At 43.0% G+C, this 15390-nt stretch overlaps 1 protein-coding gene across 2 annotated transcripts in view; it reads left to right on the forward strand.

Moving 5' to 3' along the window:
* PUDP (pseudouridine 5'-phosphatase) overlaps positions 1-15390 on the forward strand; it is a 171925-nt gene that overhangs the window by 39957 nt on the left and 116578 nt on the right. For both annotated transcript variants that reach the window (XM_017953967.3, XM_003917376.4), the window contains exon 2: positions 2233-2451. In XM_017953967.3, the coding sequence (XP_017809456.1) occupies positions 2233-2451 (219 nt within the window). The remainder of the gene's footprint in view (positions 1-2232; positions 2452-15390) is intronic.

Raw genomic sequence — 15390 nt, forward strand, 5'->3', positions numbered from 1 at the left:
ACTGCCCAGGCCTTGTGTCTACACAGATGACCGTTCACCTTCTGTGAGAAAGATGCAGGAGACAAAGCACAGATGGCCCTACCATTGCAGCGGCTCACAAGAGACCTTGCCGGCCTCTTCCATGTGTGACACAGTGAATCCCGCCCTGTGGTGCAGGCAGCCCTCTGCATGCCTGTCTGGGAGGAGCAGATATTTTGGAGTTAAAACCTGCCATAACTCTTTTTTTTTTTGAAGACATAATTTCACTCTTGTTGCCCAGGCTAGAGTGCAGTGGCACGATCTTGGCTCACTGCAACCTCCGCCTCTCGGGTTCAAGCGATTCTCCTGCCCCAGCCTCCTGAGTAGCTGAGATTACAGGCACGTGCCACCACGCCCAGCTAGTTTTTTGTATTTTAAATACAGACAGGGTTTTGCCATGTTGCCCAGGCTGGTCTTGAACTACTGAGCTCAGGCAGTCCTCCTGCCTTGGCCTCCCAAAGTACTGGGATTACAGGCGTGAGCCACCATGCCCGGCCCTTAACTCTCTTTTAATCGCAGTTCATACCCTGCCAACTTTCAAAATGCATCGAGGCAATTACAGACAAGCATGCATGCGTATGTGCATGTAAGCATGTGAACATACGTAGGAGTATGAAGACTTATATGCCTCTTCGATACACACAGCCTTCTCTGTGCGTACACAGTACTTCCCTCAGTGTGTTCTGGGTCTCCCAGATACTATCTTACAGGGGGAAAAAGTAGTATTTAGGGATGATTATTATATTTTTTCATGTCATTGTGGGACCGTTAAAGGCCATTGAGATCACCTGCTCTTTTCAGGACTTATTGTTGGGTCCAGCTGTACATATTCAGGGTCGACTACATCCTGCTAATGCTGCTCCACGCCCCGTGGGAAGGCTTCAGTGCTCAATCTAGAACAGGTGGTCAGTCTCCTAACTGAATTTGAATCCCGATTTTTTTCAGATGCGTCCGTGTGTCTTCTTTTTAAATCAGGTGTGAACAGGGCTATTCCTAGCCTCTCGGGTTCAGGCACTGCCTCTGTGCCACTGCAGACTGGAAGACAAGGGCTCTGCCCAGGCCTGGGAACAACCTTCTGCCTTCACTGGAGCCTTGGGGGGATTGTCACCAGGCAACATTCAGCTCCATGGAGCTTAACTGGTTTTGAAATTCTACTTGGTAGGCATTCCTCTGTGTTGAAGCATTTTCTTTTTTCGTGAATAATGCCTCCTAGCAGGTCAGTTAGTTGGTTCTTCAGTAAAGTAATCTTTCTAGGCCCACACTGGAGACAGTAAGAGTGGGGAAGACAGCTAGTGTGTAAGAAGCGTGCTCTAGGAGGCTGGCACTAGAATGTTACTTATGTGCCCTGAAGTATTCATTCTGTAAAGTAGGATTATTTCGCTGTAGTGGCATCCTCAGTAGTATTCTTATAGGTAATATGAGTGCAATTGATGTTATGTGTATATTAAATATACATACAGAAAAAACACATGAATAGAAATGGGTGTGAGCTAGTACTAGTTATTATATTGTAGGTAGTATAATGTAGCCTATGGTAGTGGTACTGGTACTATTACTAGCAGTATTCCTGTTCACCTTGTGTAAGCATGAGGAAAGCAGGCACCTGCAGGCCCCCTATGTTTCTGAGGCTGTGCTCCGAGTAAATGCCAAGCCGGGAGTTAATTCTGAGGTCAGCTTTCACCATCCTGTGACACAGCCTATGTATTAAATGTTCTGTTCTCACCTGGGAGCTTCACAGCAGCATCCTGGCCAGGCATGGTGGGGATTCATCCCACTGGGCAGTGGAAATGTCGTTAATACTAGTGGGCCATGCAGTGGACTTTGTCAACTGGAGCTGGCTTCCATGTTGTTGAGAACACCAAGTAATGATGCGTTGTGCTATTGGGTGGAATTGACCATTCCAAGGATATATTTACGTTCAAATATGTACATTTAAACAGAAAACACAATCATACAGATTTCATTTCTCTCCTGAGTTCTAAGTTTCCAAATCACAACTCCAGGCATAACTCCAGCAGCCTTGAGAGGAGGCTGCCCACAGTATAATTTAGTGAGAATGACCTGCAAACCTTTCTCCTGTTCACTTAGGTCTCCACAAAAGCCTTTGTTGATGGAATGCGACCTACACAGTGTATGTTTATGCTGACCTAATACAAACTTACTGTTGATACAGTATGCACTCTAAAAATCTCTTTGTCTTTTTTTTTCCTGCAGATACTGAACGACTGTATTCAGTGGTGTTTCAAGAAATATGTGATCGCTATGACAAGAAATACAGCTGGGATGTAAAGTCCCTGGTTATGGGTAAGAAGGCATTAGAGGCGGCACAGATTATAATAGACGTCTTGCAGCTCCCGATGTCCAAAGAGGAGCTGGTGGAAGAAAGCCAAACGAAGTTAAAGGAAATGTTCCCCACGGCTGCGCTCATGCCAGGTGCGGTTGCCTCGCTGTTTGCAGGATTATGTTTGTGAATATTAGCAATGGTGTTGTAAATCACCTTTAAAGTCTAGCGTAGGGCATGCTTAGTTTGTCCTCTTTTCTTTAGTCTCGAAACTAAGTCCCTCCTGGTGCTCCTGAAAGAGTTTGACTGATGCTGTGGGATGCTGTGATTCAATTTTCTCTTTAAAAGCTTCTTAAAATAATATGCGTTAGTTTCAGTGATTTCTGGTTTCCAAAAACATTTGAGTATTGTTTATATTACTATATATAAAGATTATGTTAATGACAGAATGTCTTCAAAGTTTACCTTAATAGATGGTTTAGCCTTTTTCTTTTCAAAATCAGATATAGGATTAATATTTCAGCAACTATTCAAACTTTAACAAATTGATAAGCAGCTAAATCTCCCCAAAGATGCTTAATTTAAAAAAAAGAAAAGTAAAAAGTCGAATTCATTTTTAGCCTGTGTGTTTGTATGCCGTTCAGCCCTTTCTTTACTTGTATCCAGTTTTCTTTGGAAAGGAAAGACAACTTTGTTCCCTCCATGCTTGTTAACTGACATTCAATCAGAACGGGCTTGCCTGCTGCTCCTTGTTCAAGAATATTCTAGATTACAGACCTTGAAAATAGACTATTTAAAGATTCTTCTGGGATAACAGGATGAATACTCTGTCTTTAGAATTCCCGGTGCTAGGGGAGAAAAAAACAGCAGTTGTGTGAGTAATCTTGGATTTAAAATGATACTAATACGAAGCATACCTACTTTTGAAATGTATGTTATTATTTATATTTATACACATGTCCAAACATGTGGATTGACTATTCCTAGGCAGCACACGCACACATGCAAACACACACCCTTTGTAATCACTCTGTCTGCATCCACTGCAAATGGTAGTGTTTGTGAATCTCACGCATGGATACGAGCACCGTGATACTCAGTTCTCTGCATCTAGTGTCTTTCTGCACCATTTGCACATGAAGTGACCCTGACAAGTCTTGGTGAAACACATCCATACAGTTACTATATAAAAATTTAATTGTAGTAGGTAGCAGACACACACACTAAAATTTACCATTTTACCTATTTTAAAGTGTGCGGTTCAGTAGTGTTAAGTCTATTCACATTGCTATACAATGGACCTCCAGAAATTTTTCATCTTGCAAATGTGAAACTTCATGCTCATTGAACAAGTCCCCATTTCGCCCTGCCCTCAGCCCCTGGCAGCCACCATTCTGCTTTCTATTTCTAAGATTTTGACTACTCTCAGTACCTCAAATAAGTAGAATCATATAGTATTTATCTTTTTTGATTGGTTTATTTCACTTAGCATAATGCCCTCAAGGTTCATCCATGTTACAGCATGTGATAGGATTTTCTTCCTTTTTAAGGCTGAACAATATTCTATGGTATGTTAGACCACATTTTGTTTATTCATAGTTCATTTGTTGAGGGACATTTGGGTTGCATCCACGCCTTGGCTCTTCTTGAATAATGCTTATATAAACATGAGTGTACAAATATCTCTTTGAGATCCTGCTTTCTATTCTCTCGGGATATACCCAGAAGTGGAATTGCTGAATACGATGGTAATTATTAATTTTTTGAGTGATCACCATATTGTTTTCCATAGTTGTTACACGATTGTATATTCCCACCAAAAATCTACAAGGGTTCCAATTCCTCCACATTCTCATCAACACTCATCATTTCCTGGGTTTTTTTGATAGTAGTCATCCTAATGGGTGTGAGTTGATATCTCTTTATGGTTTTGATTTGCATATCTGATGATTGGGGATGGCAAGAATCTTTTCATTTGCTTGTTGGCCATTTCTGTATTATCTTTGAAGAAATGCCTGTGCACATCCTTTGCTTATTTTTAATTTTTATGTTTTTGTTTTTATGTTGTAGGAGTTCCTTATGTATTTTGGATGTTAAGCTGTTATCAGACACATGACATATGACCATTTTCTCCCATTCTGGCTCCCTTTCCACTTAGTTGTTGGTGTGCATACGTTTTTGATTAGATTAATTTGACAAATGTCATCTCATTTGTCTAATTTTGCTCTTGTTACCTGTGCTTTTGGTGTCATAGCCAATAAATGATTGCCAGTTCCAATTTCATGAAACTTTAACTTATGTTTTCTTCTAGGAGTTTTAGTTTTAGGTCTTACATTCAGGACTTTAATCCATATTGAGTTAATTTTTGTGTATGGTGTTAATTAGAGTCTAGCTTCATTCTTTTGCATGTGGATATCCAGTTTTCCCAGCACTATTTGTTGAAGAGACTTATCTTTCCCCATTGAGTAGTCTTGGCTGGCTCATTGAAGATCATCTGACAAATATGTGAGAGTTTATTTCTGGGCTATCTATTCTATTCTATTAGTATGTAGGCCAGTACTGCACTGTTTTGATGAATGTAGCTTTATAATATGTTTGGAAATCAGGACGTGTGAGACCTCCGATTTTGTTTTTTCAAGATTGTTATGGCTATTTGGGATCCCTTGAGATTTTTTATGAATTTTAGGATGTATTTCTCTATTTCTGCTCAAAATGCCACTGGAATTTTGATAGGGATTATATTGAATCCGTAGGATTGCTTTGCATGCTATGAATGTCTTAACAATATTAAGTCTTCCCATCCATGAGCGTAAGATGTCTTTCAATTTATTTGTGTCTTTCTTTCAGTAGTGTTTTGTTTTGTAGTTTCAGTTTACAGGTCCTTCACCTCTCTTATTTCTAGGTATTTTATTCTTTTGATGCTATTATAAATGGGGTTGTTTATAATTTTCTGTTCAACTTGTTCATTGTTAGTATATTAAAATGCAACTGATTTTTGTTTGATGTGTATTCTACAACTTTGCTTAATTGGTTTATTGGTTCTAACAATTTTGGGGTTTTTTTAATATGTTGAATTGTAGTGATTTATATGTATATGATCATGTAGTCTGTGGACAAAGATAATTTCATTTCTTCCTTTTCACTTTGGATGCCTTTTGTTGTGTTTTCTTGTGTAATTGCCTGGCTGAGACTTCCATTATTATGCTGTCTGGAAGTGGCAAGAGTGTGTAACCTTGTCTTGTTCCTGAACTTAGAAGAAAAGCTTTAGTCTTCATTGAGAATGCTATTAGCTGTGAACTTTTCATATATGGCCTCTAATATGTTGAGGTAGTTTTTTTTTTTTTTTTCCTATCCTTAATTTGACTGTTTTTAATCATGAAAGGGTGTTGGAGCTTTTCAAATGCATTTTCTTTCTGCATCAATTGAGGTTTTTTTTGTTTTTGGTTCCTTATTCTATAAATGTGGTTTCATATGTTGAACCATTTTTGCATTCCAGGAGTAAACTTCACTTGTTCATGTATATGATCCTTTCAATTTGCTGTGGAATTGTTTGCTAAGATTTTATGTAGATTTTTTAATCTGTATTCATCAGGTATATTGATCTGTATTTTCTTTTTCGTATAGTGTTTTACGTGTTTGGTAGAGTTCTCCAGTGAAGCCATCTGGTCATGGACTTTTCTTTGTGGGGAGTTTTTCTTTTATTACTGATTCAGTCTCCTTACTACTTACAGATCTGTTAAGATTTTCTATGTCTTCATTTTTTTCCCCCTTCTGAAAATCATCAGGGATTCTCTGTCTTCATGATTCAGTTTTGGTAGGTTGTGTGTTTCTAGGAATTCTTTTATTTCTTTTAGGTTATCCAATTTGTTGTCAAAGGATATGCCAACAAATGGTATTCTCCTTTAATTATTTTCGTGGCATTGGTTGTAGTGTTGCCTCTTGCATTTCTGATTTTAGTCATATGAGTGTTGTTGTTGTTGTTGTTGTTGTTTTAGTTAATGTAGCTAAGGTTTGTCCATAAAGTTACTCTGTGACCGAGTGTCTTTTCTGACTTTACAAAGCACTCATGATGTATGAGGCATGCACGTGTCTTACTTCTTCCATATCTACCCAAGCCTTTCACATGGTTTTCCTTCTACACTTTTTGTTCTATATTCTAAGATATACTTGAAATATGTTCTACTGCAATCCTTAAAAAGAAAAAATGTTTTATCTAGCGAGTCTGGTAGTTTGGCTGGAGTGCTAGTGAATCTGTTTTATGGAATCTACTTGGTGATCCTATCAACGTAGTGTCTTCATTTGGCTTTCTAAGCGAGCAGGTATCAAATTAAGTAAGGTGCCAATCATAGAAACTCATAGAAGGTGAACAACTAGCAAGGAGCTAGTTCTTCAAAGATAGTTCAGTCCTTCAAAACTTATCTAGATGGCTCTCTTTTCTTTCTTTACTACTTTTTGGCCTCTTTAACTTTTTTTTATTTTTGACTTGACAAATCCTTTTTCTTGGCATATGATTTGTGTGTGCGTGTGTGTGTGCACACACATATCCTTATTTTAACTTTCACTAGCCGCACAGTTGTGAGTAGGGACTTCGATACTGAAAGTCTCTCTTTGAAAATGATCATATCTACGTGCCATATACACAATTACCTGTGCTTTGACAGAGCAGAACATGCAGAAGATTTGAAGAGTATAAAGAAATGTATAAGGTAATGCTGGAGAGAAGAAACTAAAATCATGCTGAGATGCTGGCTCAGATGATGTGCAGCGACAGTAGTCAGATGATGTGCCGCTTTGATATTCTGAAACGAGTTAGGTGTAGGATAAGACAAAATTATTAGAAATCATACTTAACCTGAAGGGAAAGCAAGCCAGAGGAGGACAATGTTGGACTGAATGTATAGAGCAGAAAGACAGGCCGTGCCTAATTGCGATCCAGAAATGTGTTCTTCCTTAGGGTTTCTGCTCAATATTATACCAGTCACAAAAATGAAGATAAAGTAGATCTTCTCTCCTGAAAGAACATTCTTGGAGACCTCGTTTCCATTCATTTTACACTCCTCCCATCTCCTCTTTTATCTGCACCAAACCTGAATTCCCCTGGGAAGGTGGCCTTATAGTGTCATTGCTCTGGTGACTAGATTCAGAGAAACTTGCTGCTGTAGTCTTCCTTCTTCTAGGTGTTCATTTTGCTCACTTACTACTTTGTTCCTGTTCTTAAGTTGTAGATGATAATATAACCCTTGACTTTATTTCTTTTCCTTCTGGAAGTATTTTTTGGTAAGGTATGTTAGGTTGTGGAAATCACCTTGAGCTCTTTAGAAAGGAAAGTTGTCTGTAGGGAGGGCTTTTTAATTCAACATCATTCCTTTTCACATGCTTTCAGAGCGACAGGGGAACCCAAGGAGGTATTTAGCAAGTTAAATTGCAAGAGTGAATGGTAGATTACCAGGGGAAGCAGCCCCTGATCTTGCTGCAGGGGCTGTCTGCTGTGATTAGGCTGCAGTGGGGGGTGTCTGCCTGGGTCAGTCACCAGGGAATCAGCTTGATTATGCTGCAGGGGCATGACTACCTGGGCCAATAACCAGGGAGTCAGCCTGATTATTCTGTGGGGGTGTGTCTGCCTTGGCCAATCACCAAGGAATCAGTCCGATTATGCTGCGGGGGTGTGTCTGCCTTGGTCTATCACCAGGGAATCAGCCTGATTATGCTGTTGGTGGGTGGGTGGTGGGGGGCCGAGGAGTGGAGTGGGGGATGGCCTGGAGTGGGGTGGGGGCAGAGGAGGGGCGGAGGGGGGGGTGTGTCTGCCTTGACCAGTCACCAGGGCATCAGCCTTATTATGCTGCAGGGATGTGTCTACCTAGACCAATAGTCAGGGAATCAGCCTGATTATGCTGCAGGGTGTGTCTGCCTTGGCCAATAACCACGGCATCAGCCTGATTATGATGTGGCGGCTTGTCTGCCTGGGCCAGTCACCAAGGAATCAGCCCCCTGATTATGGTGCAGAGGTGTGTCTTTGGCTTGATTATGGTATAGAAGTGCATCTTTGCCCTGATTATGAAGCAGAGGCCAGTCTGCCTGGTCATGGTATAGGAGGGCTCTTTGCCTGGGCCAGTCTAGCCACTAAGAAGACAGGGTAGACCTAATGGACTTGAAAGATGAGGCAGAACGGCCCTGATGCACTCGCACATCAACTGCCTGTTTGCTATAATCATGTTTCTGGAAGGCTCTCTCTATGAAAAGGTGGGCAGGCCTCTGCTGTCCTCAGTGGGAAATCCTTTTAAGCAGTTAGTTCTGTAGGCATTTCTTACATGGCTTCATGGTTCCGTGTAAACTGTCGGGCAGCCAAGGCTTAAATTATTTTAGGAAAATAAACTGTCTTTTAAATTGTGGCACAAATTTTAGGGGAAAAAATGCATGTGGTTCATCTCTTGTAAGTTTTCTAGGGATTTTAAAAATAGGTACCGTATTACAACTGGAAATGTATGTCGCATTACTTAAAAAAAAAAAAAATCTTCACTTAGGATATCAGAAAATCTTGTTTAAAACATAGCCCATGCTGGTTCCCTTCATTGTATCTTGAACAAATCCTTTCAGTAATGAATTCCTTGGGACAGATGAAATTCTACATTTCAGTATAACTCAGCGAGGGTAATTTGGATTCAAAGACCAATAGGAAGAAAGGTGGTGCCTTTTATTGTGTGGAATCCCCCAGGAGTTTTTTCTGTTGTCCTGGCTCCCTGCTTTCCCATGCGTTTTCACTAAGCATGAGATTCCTAGAGGAAGAGCCCAGGGCATGGCATCTGGGTCAGTAGAAAGGAGTGAGGTAGGCCACACCCCCGAGTCCCTGGTGATCCCGCCCCTAGGGACAGCCTGCCTTGCAGATGTGCTCCTCAGCCTGGCCAGCTCTCCCCTGCATCTCTTGGCCCTCACCACCTGCACCAGGCTCTCTGGCATTAACTTCCTGCCCTCTACTTTCGCCCTTTCAGACCATCTAGAGCAGAAAAAGCAAACTAGAACCCTGGCCCTCTGGATAGCCACGGACGGCTGCCACGGCTCCCCGTGGGTGGCTGAGGGGAGGGAGTAGGTGTGGCCTGTGTGGTAGAAAGGATGCATCCAGTCCCAGCTCTGCAGCCGAGCACTCCTCCTGCTGTCCAGCCCCAGTCCCCTCAGGACATTAGGAGTACTGACTGACATGACCACTGTGGGGTACTATGATCTGAATGTGTCCCCCAAATCTAATGTTGAAACTTAATTGCCACTGTGATAGGATTAGGAGATGGGGCCTTCAGGAGGTGATTAAGTCCTGAAGGTGGAACCTCACAGGTGGGATTAGGGCTGTCATGAAAGGACTAGAGGATAAGGCCTGCTCTTCCATTCCTCTGTCACCTGAGGACACAGCATTCCTCCCCTCTGGAGGGTACAGCAACAAGGTACCATCTTGAAGCAAGGAGCAGCCCTCTGCAGAGACAGACCTGCCGCTGCCTTGATCTTGGCCTTCCCAGCCTTCAGAGGTGTGAGAAATACATTTCTGTTCTTTACAAAGTGTCCAGTCCCAGATATTTTGTTACAGCAGCACAAACAGACTAACACCTGGGACATTCCTGTAAGACAACCTTGGAGCATGTGTGGTTACACCTGGCCCAGTGAGTGGCTCCTAGCAGGCACTTGTGTCATCTCGTAACCCAGAAGGATCCAGTCCTCACTCTGAATCCCACTTTGAGGAGTTAGTAAGGTCGTTTTCCATCCCTGCTCAGCTTCATTGAAAAGCACACACCAGTCATGAGTTGGACACCATGCACATGACATGGGCTCTGGTCCTCTTTCTATCCAAGCTGTATCTTCCTCTTGTAAGTAAGTCTTCCTCCTCAGGCTGACTTAGGTAATTATGGTTGTTTCCATCCTTCTACTTTTTTTCTTTTTAATTTTGTTGTTGTTTATTTTCTTACACCATTGTCTTCCTGGCTGTTAACAGATACACCCCCACCCTTTCCATGAGGAGCATCTGGTAGGAAGGCACTCATCCTCCATAAGTCAGCTAACAACTTGCCTCTCTTTCCTCTGAATTCTTGTGCGTGTAGTGCTGAAGGAGTGCTCGGGGGGACACAGAAGAAAGGTCTCTTTCCTAATGGAGTATGTCATCCATTTGGGGAGAGGAGACAGGTATATCTACAGTGTCCAAGTGAAAACCCATGGTAGGATATTGTTACATAGCAAAATGAGAAATTCAGGAAAGAGTTGCCAAAGGGATATAGAATTAAGTAAAGCAAGATGTTCTTCGAGCGCTGGCCACTCCTGGGGTAGGGGGTGACCTCAGGGGAGTCCACAAGAACATAAGAGATACGGATGGGAGAAGCCATTTCAAAAGGAAAACAGCACATGTGGAGGATTCCAGTCAGCCAGTGAGTCTGCATGAAGCCAAGCTTCTTATGGCTCACAAGCTTCAGAGGGGAATTGTGGCCCTATGAGTTAACCTTCTTATTCCCCAGCTCATATGTTTGCTTTCTGGATAGGGAGAACTATTGGGATTTTTAAAAGGAGGCATGTCAGAATGCAGCCTGCACTTGGGGAGAATCCTCTGGGTTTGTGGCACACAGTGCCTGCAGCCTAGAAGAGATGGGCTAGAGGAAGGTCAGGGTGATGGTTGAAGACATGCACCCCCCTTGACTGGGCCATGAGGTGCCCAGACGGAACATTCTTTGGAGTGTGTGTGTGAGGGTTTTTCTGGAGAAGATTAGCATTTGAATTAGTGGATTCAGTAAAGGAGATTTTCCTTCCCAATGTGTCTCATGAAACACATCATTTTTCACATCACGAAATTTGTCACTAGAGGAATGAAAGGATGGTCTTAAGTAGGGAGAATATCCCTTCAGGATAAAAAAAACCACAATCATGATATGCTTTTTTTTCCATTGGAGACAGAGTCTCGTTCTGTCGCCCAAGCTGCAGTGCAGTGGTGCTATCATAGTTCACTGCAACCTTGAACTGCTTGGCTGAAGCAATCCTTTCACCTCAGCCTCTGGCATGGCTAGGACTGCAAGTATATGCCGCCACACCCAGCTAAGGTTTTTTTCTTTTTTTCTTTGTAGAGACAGAGTCTTGATATATTTCCCAGTCTGGTCTCAAAACTCCTACCTCAAGCAATCCTCCTTCCTCAGCCTCCCAAAGAGCTGGGATTACAGACATGAGGGCTTTTTTTTTTTTTTTAAATTACACAATTACACTTGCTTCACATAATACAAAAATATATAGCATTAAAATTGGAAGCCCCTCTAACTCCCACTCCCTGGAGGTAACTGTTACTCAGTGTTTAACTATTTAGGGTACCTCATTTCAGCCCTTTTCTTATGACGCCTCTGTGTTTGTGTATAGACACACATGCACACAGAGATATGCTCGCCTACACTCACCTACGTGCACCTTTATGGAATGAGGCCGCTGACATAATTCACCAAGATCCAAAGCAAGTACATATAGATTAATGGGACAGAAATCCCAAATGTTTTAATTAAATTGTTAGTCAATTCTTTTTTTTTTTTTTTTTGGAAGTAGGTCTAACGAAAGTGAGGACATCTTTTTCCTAGGCTCCCTGAAATGCTGGACATCCCTTGGGATGGGAAGGCACTCAGAGCACTTCCTGCCTGGGAGTACTTACAAGGTTGCCTTAGTCCGTGCAGTGCTAACATGATTCTTGTGTCAAGGACAGCTTCCAGAAGACCTCAGCAAGCACGCTGTGCTGCTTTGGTTTGTCCTCCTTAGTGATGGAGGTATTGTGCTGTCCACATCCTTACAGTCCTGTAGATTTTCATATGTCCACACTGACACAGTCATATCTCTTGTTCTGTCTCCTATGCCAGTGGCTTCAGGGCCAGCTGTTACCTTTAGGAACCAGAGAGCACCCAGGTCAGCTTCCAGGCCAGGAAGGAAGCCAGCAGAAGAATTATAGCCCTTGATTTATAGGCTGCTCTGATAATCCATTATTTTCTAAGTCTGGGCAGCAAGCCTCAGTGTTGAGGGGCAGTATAACACATAGATGGCAGGAGCCCCACAGAGAAGAGGGACCCATTTGTGTATATGTCACAAACCATGTCTCCACCTGCCTATCATTCCTGGCCTCCCCTCAGCCAGATTTCTCAGCTCGATGCTGGGGCTATGCCAGTTAGATCTACCCAGGGTGTTGGTGGCTTCGAGTCTCATTAGGATGGACAGTGCCTAGAAACCCCAGAACGCATTCTCTGTACCATGTTCAGGAAACATGCACCTGAAGGGTATTCATGCCCCTTCTCCTTGTTGGTATTCACTACGGTCGTGTTGGCTCACAAGCATCGAGGACTCACTGCATGTCATGCTCTCAGTGCTTTCACTCATGGGGGTGTGTGTCAGCCTTCTGCCACTGCTAAGAAGCAGTCACTCTTAGCACAGGGAATGGCAGGGAGGGCTGCAGGGATCAAGTTACTTGCCCAAAAGCTTGCAGCCTCTGATTATGGAGGCTGGCCTCGAACCCAGGTGGATAATGAAGAGTCCAAAGCTGCTAGCCGTGGCACTCTACTGCCCCAGATGATGTGGCGGTGACCTTCTGTTGAGGTAGACAACATCAGAGTACAAAGGGGAGAAGATGTGTTCTGACACAGTTCACAGGGCTGAGCCCTTTAAGGCCATATATAACCCATGTGGAGAAGTCCCCAGTGCTCGAGGACTCTGCCTTGCCCAGCTCCGTTTCTGCTGGTGGTCTCGATTTGTGGCACTCAGCTGATTCTCAGTCGCTGGAGAGGCTCTGCTGGCAAAGCTGGACCTCAGAGATTTTTACTTAGGCAGATTGTACTCCTTGGATAACAGCACAATTAAAGGACACACCAAGCGAACAAGCGAAAAGGAAAATTGTATGCTGACAGTCATGGTAACACATTCAACTTACACTGTGTTCCTTTTCCATTTAACAAATCGAATTAGCCCCATGTTCAGGAACATTTATGATCGTAGGGAGGAAGAAGCCCATTTGCCAGTCAAATGTAAATGATGAGTCTTTAAAATTCTTACCCCCCTTTTCCTTTAAAATATCAGTTTATTCCATGATGTGTATGGACATTATTCCTCTTTTCTGAAGATAGTGGCTTTCATAGGCAGCTAATTGCCTTGTTATTTAGTAAATTGTACTGAAGACATCCTAGACTAAGGAGAACAAGATACAAATCTTTGCTTCTGATCATCCTAGATATTACCTCACTGCACATGTGGAGATGTTTCTCAAAGAATTACAATTTCTATTTTTTGCTTTGTTTGTTTGACACAGGATCTCACTCTGTTGCCAAGGCTGGAGTGTAGTGGTGCAGTCATGGCTGACTGCAGCCTTGACCTCCGGGGCTCAAGTGATCCTGCCAAACCCAAGCGATCCTCCCACCTCGGCCTCTCAAGTAGCTGACACTTCAGGCATTTGCCACCATGCCCAGCTAATTTTTTTTTTTCTTTTCTGTAGAGACATGGCCCTACTATATTGCCAAGGCTGGTCTGAAACTCCTGGGCTCCACTGCTCCTCCTGTCTCAGCCTCCCAAAGTGCTAGGATTACAGAAATGAGCCACCATACCTGGCCCAGTTTCTGTTTTTAAATGTGTGGTGGTTCTCCTGTGGATTTCTAAGTCTTTAGGAGTATAGGATAATGAATAAGAGAAATCCTTACCTCAAAGAACTCTTGACTCAAAGGAGAGGAAATGAGTAGATAAATGACCACAATGGGTTGAATCAAGTCACTGCCCCTCCGGGAGGCGTGTACCCACAGCATAGGACCAGTGTGGAGCTGCACAGACAGGCTTTGAAGGGTGTTAGGTGCCAGCACTCTCTGCACACTGCAGTCAGTACGAGGGAGTGGGGAGGGCAGTGAGCAGCCAGGCTGCAGAGCGCTGCCAGCTTGCCCCAAGTCCCAGGCTCCGCTCACAGCCTCCTGGCGCCAGTAGTGGAAATGGTTGCAGAAAGCAACCAAAGAGAAATACTTTCAATTTTTCATCTGTCACACAGAGAAGGTGGGAGAGGCTTGCAAAGGGAATAACATCCAGTCCTGTTGTTACTTGGGCATGGAAAGTTGGGGTTTTCCTTTTGATTGAGTTCTGGGAAGTCAGCGTGAATCGGCCTTCAGTTCCCTGCCTCCAGACCTTATTCTCCTGCCTCAGTACGATGTCCCTAGAGTTGTCAAATCCATAGAGACAGAAAGGACAACTGTGATTGCCAGGGGCTGGGGGAAGGGGATGGAGGTTTTAGCGTTCAATGGGGACAGAGTTTCACCTTGGAGAGAGGAACAAGTTCTGGACGTGGATGGTGGTGATGGCTGTACAACAGTGTGAATGTACTGAATGCCACAGAATTGTACACTGAGAAATCATTAAAACAGTAAATTGTATATTGTAGGTGTTTTACCACATACAACAATAGTTATTCTTTTTCAAATGGCAAGAAGCCATTCAAGGATTTTGGAGTTGTGTTTTGGAAAGCTCCTGTGCAGATGAGGTAGAAAGCCTGTGGTGAGTAGACACAAATGTGGGTTTTCACATAAGTGTTTGGATAAGTGCATCTCCCCTAGCTCCAACAGGATCACACACCCCATCAGGGAAGAGAGCTGTCTCTCGTGCCCCCCAAGCACCTGGGTCCTGGGGACTTGGGCCCAGTGTCATGGGCAAGTTTGAGTGGGGTCAGGAGCGCCTTGCACCATGCCTGCTCTCCTGAGGCAGTTTCTGCACCACTTCTGCACGGTGGACCTTTCATCTCCATGGCATAGTCGACACAAGAATACAGGGAAATTCTCACTCTCTTCTTTCTAGAGGGTTCCTTGGACGGTAGACTGTAAGAGCAAGACTTTAATATTTCAGATTATTGACAGAGACAACATCAACAGAAACTCCTCACAACAAAGCTCTAGCCATAAAACTGAAATTTCTGTGAAATGTTTGCAAAAAAAAATTTAACAATAGGAAACTATGATATTTTATAGTAAGCAGTCCATGGATTGGGTTAAGAACTTTCAAATTAGTTTGGGATTACTATAATTTAAAGTATACTGTTATTTTTGTCTCATCGTTGAATGCATAAGGCAAAATAAATTCATTTT

The sequence above is a fragment of the Papio anubis genome, chromosome X, assembly GCF_008728515.1.
Source record: "Papio anubis isolate 15944 chromosome X, Panubis1.0, whole genome shotgun sequence".
In the NCBI taxonomy this organism is placed as follows: Eukaryota; Metazoa; Chordata; class Mammalia; order Primates; family Cercopithecidae; genus Papio; species Papio anubis.